The 20,862-nt window shown below is 41.9% G+C and overlaps 1 protein-coding gene across 3 annotated transcripts in view; it reads right to left on the bottom strand.

Annotated features, from left to right (window-relative positions):
• Nucleotides 1-20,862, bottom strand: part of SORCS3 (sortilin related VPS10 domain containing receptor 3) — a 593,475-nt gene that overhangs the window by 87,731 nt on the left and 484,882 nt on the right. For all 3 annotated transcript variants that reach the window (XM_032313389.1, XM_032313390.1, XM_032313391.1), the window contains 4 exons: nucleotides 11,960-12,106; nucleotides 10,329-10,431; nucleotides 5,054-5,130; nucleotides 1,900-1,991 (listed from right to left, as the gene is read on the bottom strand). In XM_032313389.1, coding sequence (XP_032169280.1) covers nucleotides 1,900-1,991; nucleotides 5,054-5,130; nucleotides 10,329-10,431; nucleotides 11,960-12,106 — 419 coding nt within the window. The remainder of the gene's footprint in view (nucleotides 1-1,899; nucleotides 1,992-5,053; nucleotides 5,131-10,328; nucleotides 10,432-11,959; nucleotides 12,107-20,862) is intronic.

Here is a 20,862-nt window from a genome sequence, read left to right as displayed (position 1 = left end):
ACGTAAGGTTGTTGGATTGTTAAAGAACTAACTGAGATAATTCATGTAAAGGGTTTAGAATGGTGCCTGGAATATAATTCCTCAAAAACTCCTGATTATCATTAGTATTAAGTAATTACACACTTCTGATTCTACCCAAAAAGTATATAATCAGTAGTAAAAGGATGGTAAAGAATAACAGTGAGAACTTGTATATGCTTATTCTTGAGTTGATAGAGCACTTTTCCTTCCAGTGACTCCATGTACTTTTTAAAAAACTTTAACCTCATTATCTCGTATAAGTACGGAGCGCTAACCGATTGCGCCACTGGAGCCCCTAACCTCATTATCTCTCTGAAGACAGAGTGATAGATAAAAACCACAGGGATTTATGTTAGCTTGAGCTCTAAGAAACTGATGTATTTAACCATTTTTGACCAAAAAAATGGCAAGATGATATGGTTTAACTTAATAACTGAGAGAAACCCTCCTGAGTCCTTGCCAAGGTGACTGAAGCTTGAATTTGGCACCTAGAAGTCCTATGGCTTTTCCTGATTACAGTCTGATGTTTCCCAGTAAACCTCTGACTTTAAAAGTGTTAGTCTCCCAAAATCAAGGATCTGGGAGTTAAGCCAGAGTCCATCCTCCAGCTCATGGCTCATCCCAACAACAGCACTCTAGCTGGCATACCCTTACTGTCAAATATTCACTCTCAAATATTTACTTTGCTGCATTGGAAGCCTGAAATTCTTCCCCTTCGGCATATAAACACATATTGTACTCATTCATTCCCTGCCAAAAGCCAAAAAAAAAAAAAAAAAACCAACAACAGAATCATCATCATCATCATCAACATCATCACCATCATCAACATCATCATCATCATCATCATCATCATCACATATTCTCACAGATATTTCTCACCATCACCATCAAAATATATTTTCACAGATCTTTGTCCTCACTGGAGGGTCTTACACATACACACTCAACCTCATTCCATAATCAATTTTATTGAAAATTATCTACAGTGTTCCCACTTCACTCCATTGCTTATCATTCATTCATTCATCATTCATAAATCTATTGTAATCTACCTTTCAATCCCACTTCTCTTTTGAATCTACTCTGACACAGATCACTAATGACCTCCTTTACTCCTCTATATTGCTTAATCCTATATTGTTTTTCATTCCATAACTAATTTGGTCTGATTATAGAATTGATCATCCTTTTCTTCAGCAACCATGAAAATATTTCTCCTGTGTTTTTATTGTTTTGTCTACTTCTTCTTGGTCTGTTCCATAATTTATTTTCTGTCCTCTGTGCTGACACTCAACTATGTCCCACTGGTTTCTCCTTGTTGTACCCACTCTTCTGAGGCATTGAACCCACTGCCATGGCTTTACCTACCATCTAATGACTAATGACTCCAAATCTGGAGTGTCAGCCCAGACCTCTGTACTGACATTCAGATGAATATACCTGAGAAACTATCATCTCTGCTTGAACATTCACAGACATTGCAAACACAACTTACCTAGAACTGAATTTTGTGTCTGCTATATAACAGGTTCATATATATATGAACCTAACATTCTTCTTGCAGCAATTTTCATTTCCTGTATTTTGGATTCCTAATTTCAGCTGTTTGAACTCACAGGCTATTCCTGGTCTTTTCTGCTTATATGAGTCCCCATTCCTACTACCTCGCTCTAATCGTTACACTTCCCATCTAAGTTATCTGCAGGCCTATCACTGCTACCTAAGAGTTAGATGATGGGAGATATATTAAATGGAAGGATGGATGAATAAATGAAAGAGGAAATCGGTAAATGGGTACAAAGTCATGCAGAAAAACTTATTCCAACACTTTCCACTAAAAAATTGCTCATTAATAGGGTAGGGAGCTGTCCTTACCACAAATGTCTGACTGGTAGAGGTGTGTGTTTCATGGCCACGAGGGCGCCACCCCAGTCTAGGAACCAGACATTGTACTCTTCATCAAAGATCTGGAACAACAACAACAACAACAACAATCATAGCAACACCTTACATTTGCATAGTGCTTGACAGTTTACAAAATCTTTCACATTGTTTCATCTAGGTTCTGAGCTTTTCAACAACCCTATCAGGTAGTTTGGCAAGTACTATCATCCCCACTTAATAGATGAAGACATGGGCTTTGGAGAGAACAAATAATTCTCCTAAGTCCACTCAAATGGCATTTCCAGGGCTCCCTCCACTAGTACTATGAACCAGTATGCTACAAAGAGTTGAGATAACAAGATGTGCAGTTAGATAACACAAAAGAAAATATGACTTCAAAAATGTTTCCCCATCTTTGCATCCAAGTAAGTTACTACTCAGCTCTTTCTTCTTTTGCATCTAAGCAGATTTTTGCTAATTTATAATTGGTCTGTGTCTTACAGTGTTGTTCATAAACTGTCTAGGAATGTAAAGATAATTTCTGTAGACACTAATGTATACATTATGACCAATTTCTTACACTGAGCCACCACCTCCTAGGTTTCCATGCAAGGTGGATGAAGGCCTAAGTTTGACCCTTGAGGATCTTTACTCTGAAGGTACATTGCAACACAGTGCTTCAAGAGACCTAGAGTTACTCACTCTTGATTCATCTCTTTGTCCTTTACTTATTCATCCATCCACTCATTCATTCACACATTCAGAGATCCATCCATCCATCTACCCAGAGGCATTTCCTAAGCACCTACTATGATGCTAGGCTCTGAGCAATGAGAACTCCAAATGTAATCCCACATGTATCGATGCTTCTGTTATATACAACTATCATATCTCCAACCTGAAACAGGAAAAAACATTTCTGCAGCAGAAAACCAACCCTTCTTTAGATTTCTAGAGGAAACTGGAATTGGACAATTCCTCTGGCTCTTAACCACTACGGGTGTTTCCTATAGACTGGATGGAGAGGTTGGGATGGTGGGTTAAGTGAACCATAGTAGAAAAGGTAAGGAAGTCTATTTAAAAGAGAGAGATTAGGAGGAATGGGGTCCCCTGTACATATGCCCCCAGGAACACCACAGAGAAAAAGTAAATGGATTCTCAGGCCTAACCTCTCAACTGGTTTCCTTTCTCACATTTGCCTTTCAAGGAAATAAAAATGTCCACATTAATGGTAGTCTTAATGCAAAAAGGACCTCAGGGTGATTCATTTGTATATCAAATAGAAACAGGGACTCTGAACCTATAAAGCCAGCATTTTCTCTCCAAAGCTCAAATGTGGGCTCTGTGATAAGACACATAATGGAGATGCTGGACTGAAGTCTGTGGATGAGGAGTCTCAGAGTCTCAGCATGGGGAAGACAGGGACACCATTCACTTTTCACTTTCCTCTCGATCACTCTGGCCACTGCTAACAATTGCCCTGTGCAAAACTGGGGTGGAAACTGGAATCCCTAGCTAACAGGAAAAAGAAAAAGAAAACCAAAGTAGTGGCAACATAAGGAAGGAATGTTGCAGTGGCCACTCGGCCAGGTGAGCTATTTCTTGAGTTGGAGAGACAATGGTTTGTTGTTGGGAGTTTCCGTACCAGAAGAGTTGATGTTCCAGTTTCCATCCTCATTTGACACTTAAGAGATTATCTTATATTCTGAAGATATGTTCTGAATGATGTGTCTGCTCCTCATCTACCTAATTATGGCCCGTGGGTAGGAACCTTAACTATTTTTTGTTGTATGCCTTATAGTACTTAAAATAGCTGGTTGCATCTGGTGGGCTTGGTAGATTTTTCTTCTGATAGTGGTAGTGGTGACAGTGGTAGCAATGGGGGTGATGCTGGTGATGCTGGTGATGGTGATGACAGCTTCACTAAGAGATCCAAAAGTGGAACTTGTCCAACTAGATAGTAGACGGTGGTCGCACCTGCATCAAGATGTTCAGTGCTCCTCCTTCATCTTCCTCAGCTGAAAACCTTCTCACCTTTCAGACTTAGTGAAAAGTCAACTCTTCTTGTGAAGTCTTTCCCAGTTTCCTCAAGTAGAATCAATTCCTCCCTTTTCCCTGCAGGCTAAAAATGCCACTAAAATATCAGGGGCACCTGGGTGGCTTAGTCAGTTAAGCATCCAGCTCTTGATTCGGTCTCAGGTCATGATCTCAGGGTCATGAGATCAAGCCCCACATAAGACTCTCTTAAAATTCTTAAGATTCTCTCCCTCTGTCACTGCCTATCCCCCCTGCTCATGGGCATTCTCTCTCTTAAAAAAAAAAAATCATTCTAAACTATAGTTAGTTATTTATGAAGCTGTTTTCTCTACTTAATTTTGTACTCCTTAAAGAAAGGGACTCCAAAGTATTCAATTGCCTCCTCAGGTTTGTACTTGACACCTACCTGACATTGTATAAATCTGTGTTGTTTAATACAGTGGCCACGTGAGACTATTTAAATTTAAATTGATTAAAATAAAATAAAAAATTCAGTTCCTCTGTCACACTAGCCACATTTCAAATGTTCAATAGCCACATGGGATGGCACAGACACAGAACGATTTCCATCCTTGAAGGAAGTTCTATTGGACAGTGTGCTACAAATGTTTGTAAAACTGAATTAATTTTTCATGTAGATATGTATCTGTTAATCTGTTTCATACTTCCTTTAGGTTGGGCCTACATAATACTTAACCCACCAGAGACTTCCACAGCTTTGTGTTTTTAATATTCCAACTTACTCATCTTGTAAATAAAGAAACAGATCCAGCAAGGTAAAGGGTCCCATCTACCCAGATCCATAGCACATCATTTCATCAGTTGTATCCCCAGGACCAGCAGAGTACTTAGCATCCAATGGCTGTCCCATACTTACACTGAATGAAAGAATGGAAAAAAATTAAAAAATTCCAGCTCTTTCTGTTCCTTGCCCAATGCTTTCATTTTACCCCACTGCCCATCTGTCAGCAAAAATGGACCAAACTGAACAGCTTCTTCCATGTTTTTTTGCAACCACAGTCATACTGAGCCTGAGAATTTACAGGAAAAGAGATGTTGGCAGAACTTGCCCTAAATGCCTCATCCCTGCCCCAGTTCTCCCAGTTACCTGTCTCCATGTGTTGCCCCCATCAGAAGAGATGAACACACCAATATCAGTATATGAGAGCTCCGGGCCAATGTTGCCTGAAACATAAGCAGATTGTTTGTAATCGCTGATTTGGGACTTGGGGGGAAGGTGGCAGAGAGTTAAGGTTTTCCAAGTTATGTTTACGGTTGATGTGGGGCTGTGGAGCTGGCGCAGTCAGAAAAGATGTGACTCTTGATCTTGGTGTCATGGGTTTGAGCTCCCCGTTGGGTGTAGAAACTACTAAAAACAATGATTAATTAATTGTTAAGAATTTCTTTAAAATAAATGAAAATAAAGTTGATGTGTGTAGTGCTTTTTTGGTGCCATATCAAAAACACAGCAAGAAGAAAAAAACAATATGGAAACCAAAGTAAATAATAGGACAGGAATGCATTTTTAAATGGTTAAGACTCAAAGACTCGATATCAATGAGCTTGGATCTCTTGAACAATTCATGCTCTTACCAACAGTCTCTTAAAATTGATTGTGATAGGTGTTCCCTGAAGGTGGCAAAAAGTGGAACAGTAAACATGCACGGAGAAGGTGGACCTAAGGTCACCCTCCTCCTCATGTATAACTGTAACCTAAGGAAAACTGGTGTGTGTCTGTGTGTGTGCCTGTGTGTGGGTCCATGCGTATACATGTGAGTTGTATTGAACTTAAACATGTCCACTTGTCCCTTGAGTACCAGGCAGTTGTATGACCCAATATTATAGACTATGTAAGCAAGTTTACAGGTTGCCCAGAATAAAATGAAAATATTCAGCAGATCACGGCCATCAAGGATGACAGGAGAAGGTGGCACCTGGTTTGTGCCAATCTAAATGCCTCCATCGTATCACCCCTTCATTCTATCTTTCCCATTCTTTTTCTTCCCCTTGCACAAAATTACCTTGTGATTATGTTCATTAAAAAAAGTTAGTGATCAAGATTTTCTAGTCTACCTACATTGCCCAATGATACCCCATGAGCACTCCCCCACCTCAGAGCCCAGAACAGTGCCCCAAATGTAGTAGTCATTTGCTCAATAAATAATTGTGGAATGGATGAATGAATCAACAAATGATTACATCATGTTCCGATGTTGATGAGCATTTGGGGAGGTATCAAGAACAAGGAAAGTACCCTAAAGATGTAAGAATTTATCATTTTGGCTGATATTTTTTTTCTTTAAAAATAGCAGGAAGGGAATGTTAGCTCCCACACATCTGTAGCCTAAATAAGAGCACAATAAAAATGCAATAATGAAAATGTTAATTGAGCTCCTGACATTTAATGCTTCAAAATGAGAAATTAAAGCCAGGCTACAGCTTGTCAAGCTCCCATCAGCACCAGGGCGCACACAGCTAGCCAACTTGTTTTGACACTCAGGCTTCCAAAAATAACCCCGGGGCTCACAGCTCAGGCAGTAGGTACGAGAGGAGCCGGGAGAGGCACAGAGAGCAGCTCTGTGGAGATCTGTCTGGAATCTGGAATTCAACTCTCCAGAACAGTTTCTGGAAGGCACAGATGAAGAAAGAAAAGAGGGATGGGGCAGAAAATGTCAACTCCCATCGTTTGGTGATGGCTGCCTGTTAAGAAGGATTCTGAAGCCAGATTTGGTTTCCAAAGAACAGAGCATGGTGATCAATCAGTAATGTCTACCAACACGGTAGAGAGCGAGAGACGGAGGCAGGGGCAGAGTCACTCTTGAGCTGGAATCTGCTGTCCTCATCATGGCTTCTTAGGGCCTGTCTCATTACCCTGTAGCCTCTGCAGAAGCTGTTTCGGTCAACTCCCTAAGCCCCTTTCAAAGTTTCACCAGACTGATTTTGGAGGTTTTGTGGTAATGAGAATCTAAGGCTCCCAGTGAAGTCTGTTTTTGGACATATCTTCTGTCAGTTGAAAGGAGCCCTGAAAGAAATGCTGCTGACCACAGAAACCAGAACCTTCATTCCCAGAGGGAGGAACAGAAAAGATGTATGCAGGACACTTGGCTCTTAGAACGTGGGCAGTCCTTAAGTGGCCCCATGGGGAATCTTGGATAGGAATAATTTGGTTTCTGGTGTCAGAGAAGGAAAATTCGAAACCAGGAGGCTCCCCGAAGCAGTCTCTGGTCAGGTTGGAAGAAGAGGTAGCTGTTCCCCACTTACGTGGTACAATGAGAGAGAGGAAGGAGACACACAGGGAGGAACACAGAGCTTCTCTCACCAGTGGCTTAGCTGGTAAATCCTGGAGGTTCCACTATCCTTTTTGGCAACTTTAAACAACTTGTAAAATCTCCCATTTCCTCTCAGGGCTATCCTTCTCTGCTCCTTAGTTAAAGACATGGGTTGGGGGCAAAAATAAAAGCATAAAGAGAGGGAGAGAATTCTGGAGTCCTCTAGAGTAAGAGATGTTTTTCTCACCAGCCCAGACACCCATTCAGGGGATTAAGGGCTTGGGGAAAGAGGAAGCAGACAGTGCACAATGCCCTGGAGGGAGGAATGTGCCTCCGAGGAGCTTCAGTTTCTGGGAAGCCCGGTAGGGAGCCAGGGGTAGCATGGGGCAGGCACATGAAGGGACTCAGGACCAGGGCTGGCGGGACAGAAGAGAACTGGAGTCCGAGTGAGGACTGGTGTGGGCCCAACACCACTTCCTCTTCATCCCCCAGTTCCTCATCTGTAGACTGAGAAGAGTCATCACCTTCTCGGCGTCGTAGAGCTATTGTGTAGTTGAGGCACAGTGAAAGCTCCGCACACTGTAAGGCACTGTGAAAATGCCTAGCTTCAAAGCACAGTGGTAAGAATATTTAGAACCCTCGTGCACCTGTTGGCTAAAAGCAACGGTCCGACTCTCCGGACCAGAATTCCATCTGCCTTCTGAGACGGCCTCAACAGGAGTTAGAGATGAATCCTGGCCTCCGCGCAGCTCCCCTGAGACCACACCTCAGAGTGAAGGGGAAGAGGTGGTCGGTGAGCAGCTGGAGGCGCGAGCAGAAGGGAGGGAGCCCAGGGTCACGGACGCCCAGAAGCAGGTGAAATGACCGGATGTTTGAGAGGGCCCTGGAGAGACAGGCTCCATGCCGGCCACTGAAGACATCCTTGCTTGACTTCATAATTATTTTCCTACGAGCGAACCACCTCTCAGGGAGAGCTGGTGAGCAGGGTAAGGAGAAGCCAGGCATGAGGAGGCATGTGCCAGCGATCTAGGGCTGGCTTTTCATCGGGATCGCTTCAGCTGTGTTAAACCCCTCCCAACGCCCCCACGACATTTTTATGGCAAGGAGCCACACAAAGTTATGAGAGTTACAAAGCGCAGAGTAAAAGGCATTGGTAAATTCTGATATACAGTTGACCCTTGAACAACATGAATTTGAACTCTGTGGGTCCACTTGTGATTTTCTTTTTCAGTAAATACAGTATAGTGCTGTAAATGGATTTTCTCTTTCTCATGATTTTCTTAATAACACTTTCTTTCCTCTAGTCTACTTTATTGTAAGAATATAGTATATAATACATATAACATATAAAATATGTGTTAATTGACTCTTTATATTATTGGTAAGGCTTCTGGTCAACAGCAGGTTATTAGTAAAGTTTCAGGGACTCAAATATTATATGTGGGTTTTTGACTACAGGAGGGTTGGCACCCTGAACTCCCACATTGTTCAAGGGTCGGGTGTCCATGGACAAAAACTTTCAAAAACAAATGTTTATTTAACGTATCCATGTTTGTTCATTTATAAAGACGTAATATTTGACTAATTTAAGGGCACATGATAGTCTCAGGTAAATCTACAGCTAATCCCACCTCACTATGCTCTGAGCACTCTTCCGGATCTTGTGGACTCTCCTATCTTTGATTTTTACGAGACGACCAGGGTTAAATTTCTGTAATATTACTGATGATAAGAGCTAATGTGTACTGAGCATTCGACACGTCCCAGGCACTGTCCGAGTACCCTAAATGCAGTTCTTCATTTAACCCTTCAATTCTGTTATGTCAGTACTGTCAACCACACTTTGCCACTGAAAATACTGAAGTTCAGAGTGGTTAAGTCACACAGGACAATGCCTGGCTATACAGTTGGCATACTAAATAGTAAATAATATTAACTTTCATTATTGATTACTCTTTTTCTTTCTTTTTTTCTTTTCTTTTTTTTTTTTTTTGATTACTGTTTTCTATGTTGCTTCTACTCCAAGCCAGGGTGTCCAACCCACAAGTTGGGAGGTCCGAACCAATTAAGAAGTGTGGGGATCACTCCCCAAGCCAGAATAGCAACAGAACCTGCCCTCATCTCTCACTAACCAGGGCTGAAGCCTATCCTGAAGCCAGTGGTGTTCAATATGGGGATTCAATTCCTACGGGGTTGACAGAAGGACCTAGAATGCTCACTGCAAATCTCATCCACATGGTGAGTCCCCAGTGGCATTTCAAAGTTCCTGCCACTGGCGGCACAGGGAAGGAAGTCGTGTCTAAGAGAGTGGTGACTCTAGGAGCCAGAATTTCAGGTTAACGAGACAAGACAGAATGTACCATCTCAGGGAGTCAATGTGAATTTATCTGCTTTCATTAGAGAAAAGCCTAACACCAGAGCTCTGACTTCGGAGATGAGAAGCCCGCCTTGCTTTATGCCACCAACGTATTCCTGAAAGGTGCCTAGAAATCAGACGCAGGCTAATCAGAGCACATTCCCCGGGCACCTTCATTTTCATTTCAGAGTTGCTTCATCTTCATTTCTGATTGATGTTCAGTGGACAGTGGTTCCAACAATGCAACCTTAGGTTTCTTCTGCCCTTTCCCCCAGGCTCTCAGCCAAGTGGTTAATCATGTGTAAACAAACCTTTACATGCACCAGAGACCTCCTGATTAAAAACAGCTCTGGGGTGAAAGCCTTTGCAAAGAATCCTCTGTCTAAAGAGAAAACGACCCCAACTTATATTTGGTGAGCTGGCAAGTTCATATACCAAAGGTGTCTTAAAGTGAGAATTCCCCATGACAAACAAGCTTTCTGATCAGTCAGTTTAGTTTGAGAAAACCTTTCGCTTCTTGCTAAATAAGCACAGGGGACAGCTCTGTGACTGTGTGCAAAGCGGGTAACCTAGAAGTTATAAGTGTCTTGAGCTCTTTTCCTGGGTCACAAGACTGGCCCTGGGGTGCCATGACCCTGCTTATTTCCTGGGGAGAGTGCTCATCACTGTCACCAAAATGCTCAAATGAGTCCAAAGAAGTGATAAATGTATTCCAGAAGGCATCAGGGAGGAAGAAGCACAGGGAATGTCTTTCTTACCTGTAGCCACCACGAGTCCCGGGGCTGTCTCCTTGCTAGAGATTCTTCCTGAGGAGTATGGATTTTCAGAGATCTGCAAGTGCAGGTGTAAGGAGCAGAAGGGCTGAAACGGAGAAGAAAACAGCTTCATTCCAGCAAACTTCTGACCCACAATCCTGCCCCACCAGAGATGAGGCTTCCAGAAAGAGCCGCCCACTAAAATTTGGGTAGGAGACATTTCTGCCTGAGGCAGCGGGTATGCTCATGTCAGAAGCTGCCTCCATCCCAACTGTAGGCCTCCCTTCCTCATCTCCGCCCCATCCATCAAGGTCCAGTCCATAGTCAGCCTCATGAAGCCTCCCTGACCATTCCTTCCCACAGAATGATCCTGACCTTCCCTTGTTTCTGATCTTGACCATGACATCCAGCTCTTTAGAGCTATAGGCGGCCACTGGGAGGGATGCGGAGGGGAAGCTAAGTGAACAGTCTCCAGGCCCCCATACTATTCTTCAACCAGATTGCTTCTCTTTCTCCTTTATTATCTGATTCCTGTTTATAATGTTACTTGAATTTTACCTAGAATGTTTGAAGACATTGTTTAAAACTAATAGAAATATATTTTCTTATTTATCCTTATTTGGGTGTTCTTAAAAAGGATGAGGGATTTATAGAGATGTATCCTATATAATAAATAAATACAAGAGAATGATGATATTGGGGAAAGGAGAAAATAAGGCTAAGAAAATAAGATGAAGCCATGGGTAAGGTCTAGGAAAAAAGGAAATCCACACTGTGACCAGCTCCTGGAGGTGCATTTGTCTCTGATCTTCCTGAACACCAGCAGAAAAGAGGGGGTTAGATTAAAATCTACAGGGGGAAAAAAAAAGGAAAGGAAAGGAAAGGCCCTATCTGTCCCCATATTCCTGGTTTTTAACATAATGTCTACAGTATGGTAAGTTGGTAATAAAGCTTTTTAGCGATGGCAAAAGGCAACTTTTTTGCTCAGGAGAAATGTAACCATTTCTGGGACCTTGGAAGAGTTTCTCACATAGGTCCGCTGTAAGCACTGAGGGTCACGAATTTCACTGTTAATGATTTGTCTTCCCTCCCCACCTTAGAGCTGCCACACCTGAGGGCAGAGGAAATTACTTATTTATTATGTCCTCCAGAGTGCCTACCCCAATATTCCACATACTGGACACCCTGAGAATGCTGACGGATTAACCACTGTCCCACAGGGACACCCCAGCCTGATCTCTCCTGGGCTTGCAAAGCAACTTCTGCTTACCTTGACATCTGTCACACACTCATCAAATTATTTCATATCAGTATCAGTTAGCAGGTGTGTTTTCTACTCCTGAGCTCTGTCTAGAACCCTGGAACTCAGGCACTATTTCTTAAACATGTCTTTATTGTACTAAGAATTAGAGAACATAGTGTATTCTAAGTACAAGCCTGTGAGTTTCCATTGAACTTTCCATCCAAGTGGTTTGGCAGTCTGAGGCCATAGATCATCGCCCTGGGACTTGTGGGAAATCCCTGCCCAGTACCAGCTAAGTTCCTAAGACCGCCTGATAGAAAAAAGCCCCTGATGGGACATCCCCAGGTGACCAGCTTGCCCTGTGGACTTCATGTGAGACTGGGCGACTGACCAGCAGGCAGTGTACTGGACTTCCATGCAGGTCCACATCTGGGGCTTGAAGTAGGCGCCAGTCTCTGCCCTTGTTGTAAGTGATGTATGTCTTCACCTGGTCTTCCACCTTCTTGTTTGCCAAGAATATCCCTTTGATACCTGCTACCTAGGAAAAAGGGCAAGAGATGGAGAACCATGTTGGGCCAAATGCTGGTAAGTGCTGGGACAGGGTGTTGGGGGTATAAAAGAAGAGAAGAGGAACATGGTGAGACATACCATATACCATGTGGTCTTTGAGAGAAGTTTAAGTTCATCTCTGCACCCTCTACCACCTGCCCCGACCCAGATGTCCCACCGCCCTTTTACCCATCTGCTTTTTCCCACTTTATGTGTTTCCACATTCTGTTCATAGGATCTTATCCTTAATTATTAACATTCCCTCTGAGGTGGCATTGGTTTATAACAACTGAAGGAGTTACCCCTTTCTGGGGAGCATTGTGCTTCTGCTCAGGAGGAGCTTGTAGGTAGATATTGGAAGCATAAAGTTCTGATCCTTAAATCCGGAAGTTTCACTTCTTGATTAGTAGTGAAGCAGATGTTTTCAGGCAGCTAACCCAGCTTGGTGACCTGGCATCCATCTTTGGCTGTGCCACTGGCTCTCTGGGGGATCCTGCATAACTTCCATGTCATCTTTGTGTCTCAGCCAATGGTCACTTTGAAACAGACAGAATCAACCTGCCCTTCCTCTTTTTCCTCAGCTGCCTAACCATGGCTACATGAGATGATGCAGAGCCCTCTTCCCAGAGTTCCTATCTAATGAATTTGCATACCCTTGATGTTTAGAAGGGAGAAGATCATCACCATGAAACAAGAAGCTAGGGAATTAAAAGAAATTTATGATCCAGAAAAGTTCTAGAGTAAGTGCAGATTCAAATCAAACTTTGATTCCTTCCATGTCTACCTTTTGGGCAGTAAGAACAGATACTGTGAATGACAGTACTACGTCAAAGAAATTCCCTAACTTCCTGTACAATTCCAGCGTGCTCCAAAGCCAAAAGGCAAGTCAAATCACTTAAATGTATATAAACTCAGAATTTTAAGTGCATTTATTTTCCATTCTTTGAGGATAGTAATTAACGGATAGAATACCAGTGGAAAAGAATTTCGTGGAAGTGAGCTCTTTTACTGTTTTTTAATGACATAATTTAGTTGGTGAAATGAGAAGTTTGTTTTTGTTTTCACTTTTTTTTTAAAGTAACCTGACTGCCCTTGAAAAAGAATGCCAACCCAGATAAAAACAAACAAACAAGCAAAACATAGACAAAGAATGTCAAGTGGAGAACAGAAGTTATCTGGGAAGGACACCACCAGGGGAATTTGACAAAGGGCCAACTAAGGAATTGATTAGATTCCTAACTTGAACAGAGGGTGGGCAAGGACAGAAGCCAAGGAGGGGGGGCACTGGTGTCAGAGTTCTGTCCTTTCCCAGAAAACCCCTCCCTACCCTGGCAGCTTAAAATCAGTGTCATTTCAGGAAGACTGGGATCTTCTATGGTAATCTGGGGACTCTGAGGCTCTCTCATCACCTCAGTCTTTAAAACTAACCACAGAAGCATTTCTCTTAAACCTGACTACCGATTATTCCTCACAGAGAATGGAATCTGTATTTCTTTCAAACTGTCTGTCTGATGGAGGCCTTTTGGTATTTTCTTTAGACACAGCTGGTACAGTTTCTGCTGGACCACCAGATAATGTTTCTAGAGAACTCTCTCTGCTGACTCAACTGGTCCCCTCCAAAACATACCCAGGGCCTTGGTGTCTCTCTCCCAGGAGAAAATATACACAAGTCCAACTCAGACTTCTGAGCCTGCGCCTGTGGGGCTCCTGTCACCCCCATCCACTACCTCCTCCCTGGATGCCTCCTGGCATGAATTACTAGGCATTCAGCTGCCTCTTGTGTTCTTCCAGATGCGTGTCTTTGGCAAACGGAATGGTCACTACCATATTTTCTCCCTGAGCACCACACCACTCAGATGGGCATTTTTTGCATTCCCCACATATTCTGAGAGCAAAATCTGGAGAATGGGGTCTAAAAAGACACAGGAAGGAGAGATTTCCAAGGAAGCCTTCTGCAGCTCTGAAGGCCTTTCTCCTGAAGTTGCATATGAGCCACGGCCATCTCCCTCCAGTCCAAGAGAACCAGAACAATTTTGATTTGTATTCGGATTGCTCAAAACCCATATTGCTTCTTGGGTCCATATCATGTTTACATAGGCTGTAAGTTTAGAGGGCACTTTGCTTCTGTGTGCCCTAGGCCAACAGCTTTCACAGTTCTTGACTGCAACCCCAGTACAAAATGCACGTTATGTATGCCTCAACCTAGTCCCCATACCCAGGTAGCCATGCATGTGTGCACATGGAAGCACATGTATGTCTCTAAAGCAAAAGCATCATGAAACACTACTGAGCCTCACTGCATACGATATGAAGCAGTTAGAGGATGAGACACCCATTTTAACTCTTCCACCCAGGAGGTACCAGGCATCTGATAAACTCTGATTGTGTTTCCTCCTACTGTTGTTTGAAATCAGAAGCATGGCTTGCAGCTGCGGGCCCCACAGCTCAAAGAGAAGGGCACCAGCTTGGGATGGCACCCACAAGTACAGGTCTGCATGGCCCACTTTCCTTCTGGAATCAATTTGAGGTATGAAGGGAAGCTGAAAGCAGCCTCTTGGCAGAGCACTGAGTCCAGGTGGCACGGGCATCTGCTGCTCACCTTCCTGGGCCCTTAGGACAAAGAAACCAGAGCTCTGCTGAGAAAAGCAATTACCACAGTCTCCCTTGGGCTGTCCCTAGAGTGGAACCGGTGGTGAGGAACCAATGAAGGTGAGTCTCGGAAAGATATCCCTGTGGAGTCTGTATGCAGCTGTCCATCTGGCCAAGGATGGGTCACTCGAGTTCATGATAAAGCAAGGGTGTGGAGCAAAAACAGAGATAGAGAAAGCAAGGGAACATCGCTAAGATGGGCAAAGAAACCAGAACACTAAGGATGATTCAGAGAATCTCATTTTACCCATCCTCCTGAGATCCACGTAGTCATTAGGAAATTCAAATTAAATCCACACTAAGGCACTAAGGCATGACTAGGCTCCTCTCACAGTGGCCACACACACACACTCACACACACCCCTGATAACACCAAGTGATGGTGAAGATGTGATACATCTTTGGTGGGAATACAAAATGAGAATATCACTTTAGTAACAACTTGGTGGCTTTTTATAAACAAAGCCTTTCACATTCAACAAAGCAATCATACTCCTAGGTATTTACCCATGAGAAAGAAAAATTTGTGTTCACGTGAATGTTTATATTCATTTTATTTATTGTCACACAGAACTGGAAACAACTTCAATGTCCTTCAGTGGTGAATGAGGAAACAAACTAGGGCACATCCACATAATAGGATACCACTCAGCAATTAAAAACCAAAAATGGAATGTGTACGGATACTCAACAACATGGGTGATTCTCAGATGCCTGATTCTAAGTAAATGAAGTCAAACTCAAAAGACTACATATTGTATAATTCCAATCACATGAAAATCCAGAAAAGACAAAATAGGAGAGAGAAAGGAATCAGACTGGTCTGGCAGTGATTTGGGGTGGGAGAGTGGTTGACTACAAAAAGGTCATCAGAGGAAATATTTTGAGGTGATAGTTCTCTATCTTTATTATAGTGGTAGTTACACAACTGCATACCCCTATCAAAACTCACAGGACTGCATAACAGAAAGGGTAAATTTTACTATACATAAATTTGACCTCAATTAAAAAAATTAATGTTAAAAAATGCATAGTGGGAAGAGCCTGGGCTTTTTATTCAAATATACATGGACTGGTTCAAACATAGCTCTACCATTTTACTATCTCCGTGATCTAAGCCAAGTTACTAAATTCTCTGTACTCGCTGTACTCTCATAGGCACCAGGGGGAATGATACCTGCCACAAAAAGATATGGCAATTGGGGCGCCTGGGTGGCTCAGTGGGTTAAAGCCTCTGCCTTCGGCTCTGGTCGTGATCCCAGGGTCCTGGGATCAAGCCCCGCATCGGGCTCTCTGCTCAGCGGGAGCCTGCTTCCTCCTCTCTCTCTCTTCCTGCCTCTCAGCCTGCTTGTGATCTCTGTCAAGTAGATAAATAAAATCTTTAAAAAAAAAAAAAGATATGGCAATAGATCAATGATTGACTATATATAAAATTTAGACTATATATAGAGAGAGACCAATGATTGACTATATATGTATACACATATATATCTCAATGATATCAATGATTGAAAAAAATATATATATATATAAAATTTAGAGTTATCCAAACCAATACTATGGCCTACCCATCATATGGCTACCAAGCACTTGAAATGTGGCCGGTGGGAGTAAGGAACTGAAGTTTAACTGCATTTTATTTGAATCAATTTGAACTTCAATTTAAAAACTGATACCCGATTCTATTATTGGCAAACTTTTAATATGTTTGGAATAACTTGGGTATGTGAATCTACTTTTTCTACTGTAAATTTTATGAAATGTAAATACTGATCAAGTATCTCTGGTGAAAATTTAGCATATGAATTGAGATGAGGAGGAAGTATAAAATACACTCAGAATTTTGGAGATTCAGTACAGAAAAATGTAAAAGATCTCATTAGTAATCTTTCAAATGGAGCACATACTAAAATGATAATATTTTAGATACTTAGGTTAAATAAAATATATTATTACAATTAACTTCACCATTTTCTTCTACTTTTAAAAAATGTGGGTGGTGGAACATTTAGAAGTGCATCTGTGGTTGGCTTCATATATTTAGTCAACATCGCTGGTTTTGGGCATTACCTGATTCACTGTTGTTATCGTTATAATGAGGTATGAGTTGGGTGCTTCATATCCTTGAAAATATTGAAGAAAATGCACCTGACCAGCAGCTCAGAGTATGTTTCCATAATATAATTGAGGGTGTTGGAAAGAATATTTGTTTCTTGATTTATCAGTGGAAAGCAACTAAGAAGAAATGTAGGTTGGAGTTAGTGATATGAAGAAACTATGACAAAGCTCTGTGTGAAAAGAGTTTCACAGAATAATGGTGAACACACATAATAGATTATATTCATTGTCCTCATCAGACTTGTTTTGATGGAACAGTCTCTGACACCTTAAAAAAGAGATTATTATTTGGACTTCAAGAATTATTTTCTCACCTGATTATATAATTACATCCATGTCACTATTGTACTTGAAAAAAGGGATTCAAACCATAAGTGACTCTTAATCTCACAAGACAAACTTGAGGGTTGCTGGGGGGAGGGGCTTGGGAGAAGGAGGGTGGGGTTATGGACATTGGGGAGGGTATGTGCTTTGGTGAGTGCTGTGAAGTGTGTAAACCTGGCGATTCACAGACCTGTACCCCGGGGATAAAAATATATGTTTATAAAAAATAAAAAATTTAAAAAAAACCACAATGAGAAAAAAAAAAGGGGGATTAAAGGAAGAATGAGAAGGGACTCTATATAGCAGGAGACTATTCCAATAGACCAGGAAACAGACAATGTCTTTGCTTTACTCAGTTTAATGAGAGTTCAGTGGTGGTGGATTCCCATCCAATGGTTTCCAAGGTCTTTTAGTGCCAAGACTGTAAGATGAGCTCTCAAGTAAGTTCTAATTTTCTTTGCCCCTTTCCCATGGTCAAGTAGAAGCTTGAGGAGGCCACATGCAAGATGGAGTGATACACTAGGAAGTAGATTTAAGTGGTTGTGCTCATCCAAGCCAATTCACATCTGTGTGACCTAAAAGCATCTCTGACATTTCAGCAATGTTCAACAGGTATAATATTCTATCACATCATACTATAAAGTTATACATTAACTTGGCGTAGGGTACTGCATGATACAGCCAATATCATTTTCTAGGTATGTAGATATAAGAGAAAAAGAGAGAGAAATATGAGCCCATCAGAAAATGCCCAATTCTTCAATCCAGCTCTTTACTAGGATCTCTGCAATATTTATCCCCACTGTGTCCGAAAGTCACTGAATATTCCATAAAAATGGGCATCTACTCATCAGACTCTAGTTCTCATATCACGTTGGGATTCCACCAGACATGCCTTTCTCCCAAGTTCCAGTAATTCATCCTTTAAGCCAATTCATCTTCAAGTCCCTCCCACCCCCCGCAAATTCCTCAAGTTAGAATTAACCTTCCTTTTTACTGATTCTACAACACAGAAAGTCACAGCTTTAATACAAGTTAGTCAGTGATCACTGTCTTACCCTAATAGGGTCATGTTTCCTTCCAGTAGATTGTGAGTCTCACGCACCAGCTTCATCTCATCAAGCAAAACACACTCTATGGAAGTGTATTAATTTAGTTGAATTGAATGTGAAAGCTTACTAGTTTTCCCAGCTGCATTACTCAAGGGCATTCAGAGTCCAGAAAAATTATAGTCTCTTCGCTAACTGGCCATATGGTACACAATCTCAGTTTCTATGAGAATCTCTAGTGAAGGAGGTTAAAACCAATGACCCCTAGAGACCAATTAAATTCAGCTTTATCTCCAAATCACAGAATGCATCTCCAGGTGCAAAATAGCATCACCCTCTAAAAGCCTTCAATATGGTCATGGTCTAGAGAGTGTCCAGATACAATTTATTCTCTTGGTGTTAAATGCTTTCTAGAATCTGAACTCCAACCACCTATCTGGCACTCATTCTTGTACCTGATGAGCATCTATTCTATGCAATTATATTGGCTGGGTCAAGGTCTTACAAAACATACCATCCATCTAGTTCTTGACTCACACTGGTCTTAAAATATGGAATACCTTCCACTTCTTCCTCTGTAGGGCAAAAAGACTGATGATCAGATTGGTAACATTGCAAAAAAGAACTGGGCATATACAACTCATCCCCATGTCCACTATTTTGGGAATCTGCTTGCAAAGAACACATACTCTGTACCCCACTGTAGTGGTGTTCTAGGAAGAAGCTTCCACGGGAGAGCTTTTGATTTGCTATTTAAGCATATGACTAAAAGGGTATATCCAGGTCTGTCAGGCAGGATTAGGAAGCCCACCTGCTTCTACATAACTTTTCAAAGCATTAAAACTGACATTTGATCTCCATTTGTCTCACTCTTTTTCTTTCTCTCAACTGACTCCAATCTGGGCAGGTCAAAAAAGGAAATTTGTTCATCGACTTCTTCAAAGCCCAACAAACTAGATTGCAAGCTTCCTCAGGGCAAGAATCAGTCTCTCTCCTGCCTTCTTCATGGACTTTAACACAAAGCAGGGGCACAATGAAACTTGATAAAATTAAATGGAGAACAAACACAAAAGAACTGGTTTTAGAGAAGTTGTCTGTCTTGCTTTTGTAGAGATGAAATGACACCATGCATTTTTCCACCAAAAGACTAAGAATGCAAGACTGGCTAGATCAAGACCAAAATATACATATATTTAGGCACATTCTTCATTTTTATCCATGCTCCAGTTCAGATCAGAGTGTCTATTCAGAGCAAACCAATATACTCTTTATTACAAAAGGGACAGCACAGTGCCAAATGCACCTGCCTTATCAATAGGGTCAGAGACACAGGGATCTCTAAATTGAAAGGTCATCTGCTGCAAATGTCTATCCTGTTCTCCTGAAGTCTGACCACAGAAGTATGAATAATCCTCTCATCTCTATAGCCTCACTTATAAGAACAGGAACCTGGTTACAATGACCTCAGTCCCAAGAACATTTCATCCAAACCAGAGGTGACTTACTGCCCAATAACAAAGTATATTTCTGCCTCCAGGTATGATTAGAGTCAAGGAAATTTAAGCTTCCCAAATCTCTTTACACACCTTAGTCATCTTTACCAGTTTTTGTAATTCTAAGAAAAAATCTGGGCCATTTCCCAAATGGGGATCTTGTTAAGGGAATCAGCACTTGGCAACAACCTCCTAGGAAATTACGGTATTTCTACTGGATTTGTTTTATACCCAGTGCCATTCACTTCTCTCTCTCTCTTTTTAGTAGACTTCTATTCACCCCCAGACCTTTGTGTGGTCCTCTTACCTAAAAAAGTAACTTGATGTTTTCACTACTCTTCAGTAACTTTGACACCAGTGCAGGGATGCTAGAACACTGCCAGGCACTGCTCAGAAGACACCACTATAAAGCAGGAACCCCTACACTGATCCTTCTGTTCTGAAAGCTGCTCCCACTCCTCAAAGATGAAAACTAGTAAGGGAGCAGCTCACCACACCATCTGGGGGTACCACTTATGACAGACAACTCCTCCCTCCACGAATGAATGATCTCCACCAGCACAGCAGGTGTAGGGTTGACCATCAATCACTGATAACTGCTGGATAAAGAAATACACCCCTTTACTCAAATCAATCCATCATCCCAACAAGGCGAGGACTGTGGCCAGGCCATCAAAGGTCACACACAGCCACTAGAGACACAAAAAGTGACCCAGCTTTAGGGTCACTGAAACAATTCGTTTTTCTTTAGTGCCTCTGGGCAGTCACTTGGTTTCCTAGAGAAATTATTCTTTAACTGGTGATCACATTTAAAAACAAAACCTCAATATTAACTGAAAACTCAGTACAGTGATCATATTAAACAACTCAATGTAAGTCAAGGTCAGTTCTTCACCCTGCACCTATGTTGGCATGTGGTGGCATTTCGGGGAAACCCTCATCCCCAGCACTGATATTCACTCTTCTTTTCCTGTAAAACTTGTTCACGAGAGGTAAATTTCCAAACAATTGAAGATCTACTAATAGATACGTACCTCCATTCAGAGTCCGTAGAAGTGAGAACGGGACTCAAGCGAGCCCATGTAGGTCAAATACTTGGGTGTCTGGCTCGT

This window comes from Mustela erminea, chromosome 14 (genome assembly GCF_009829155.1).
Source record: "Mustela erminea isolate mMusErm1 chromosome 14, mMusErm1.Pri, whole genome shotgun sequence".
NCBI classification, from domain to species: Eukaryota; Metazoa; Chordata; class Mammalia; order Carnivora; family Mustelidae; genus Mustela; species Mustela erminea.
The sequence above is the reverse complement of the archived record's forward strand: the minus strand, read 5'-3'. Positions and strand labels throughout refer to the sequence as shown.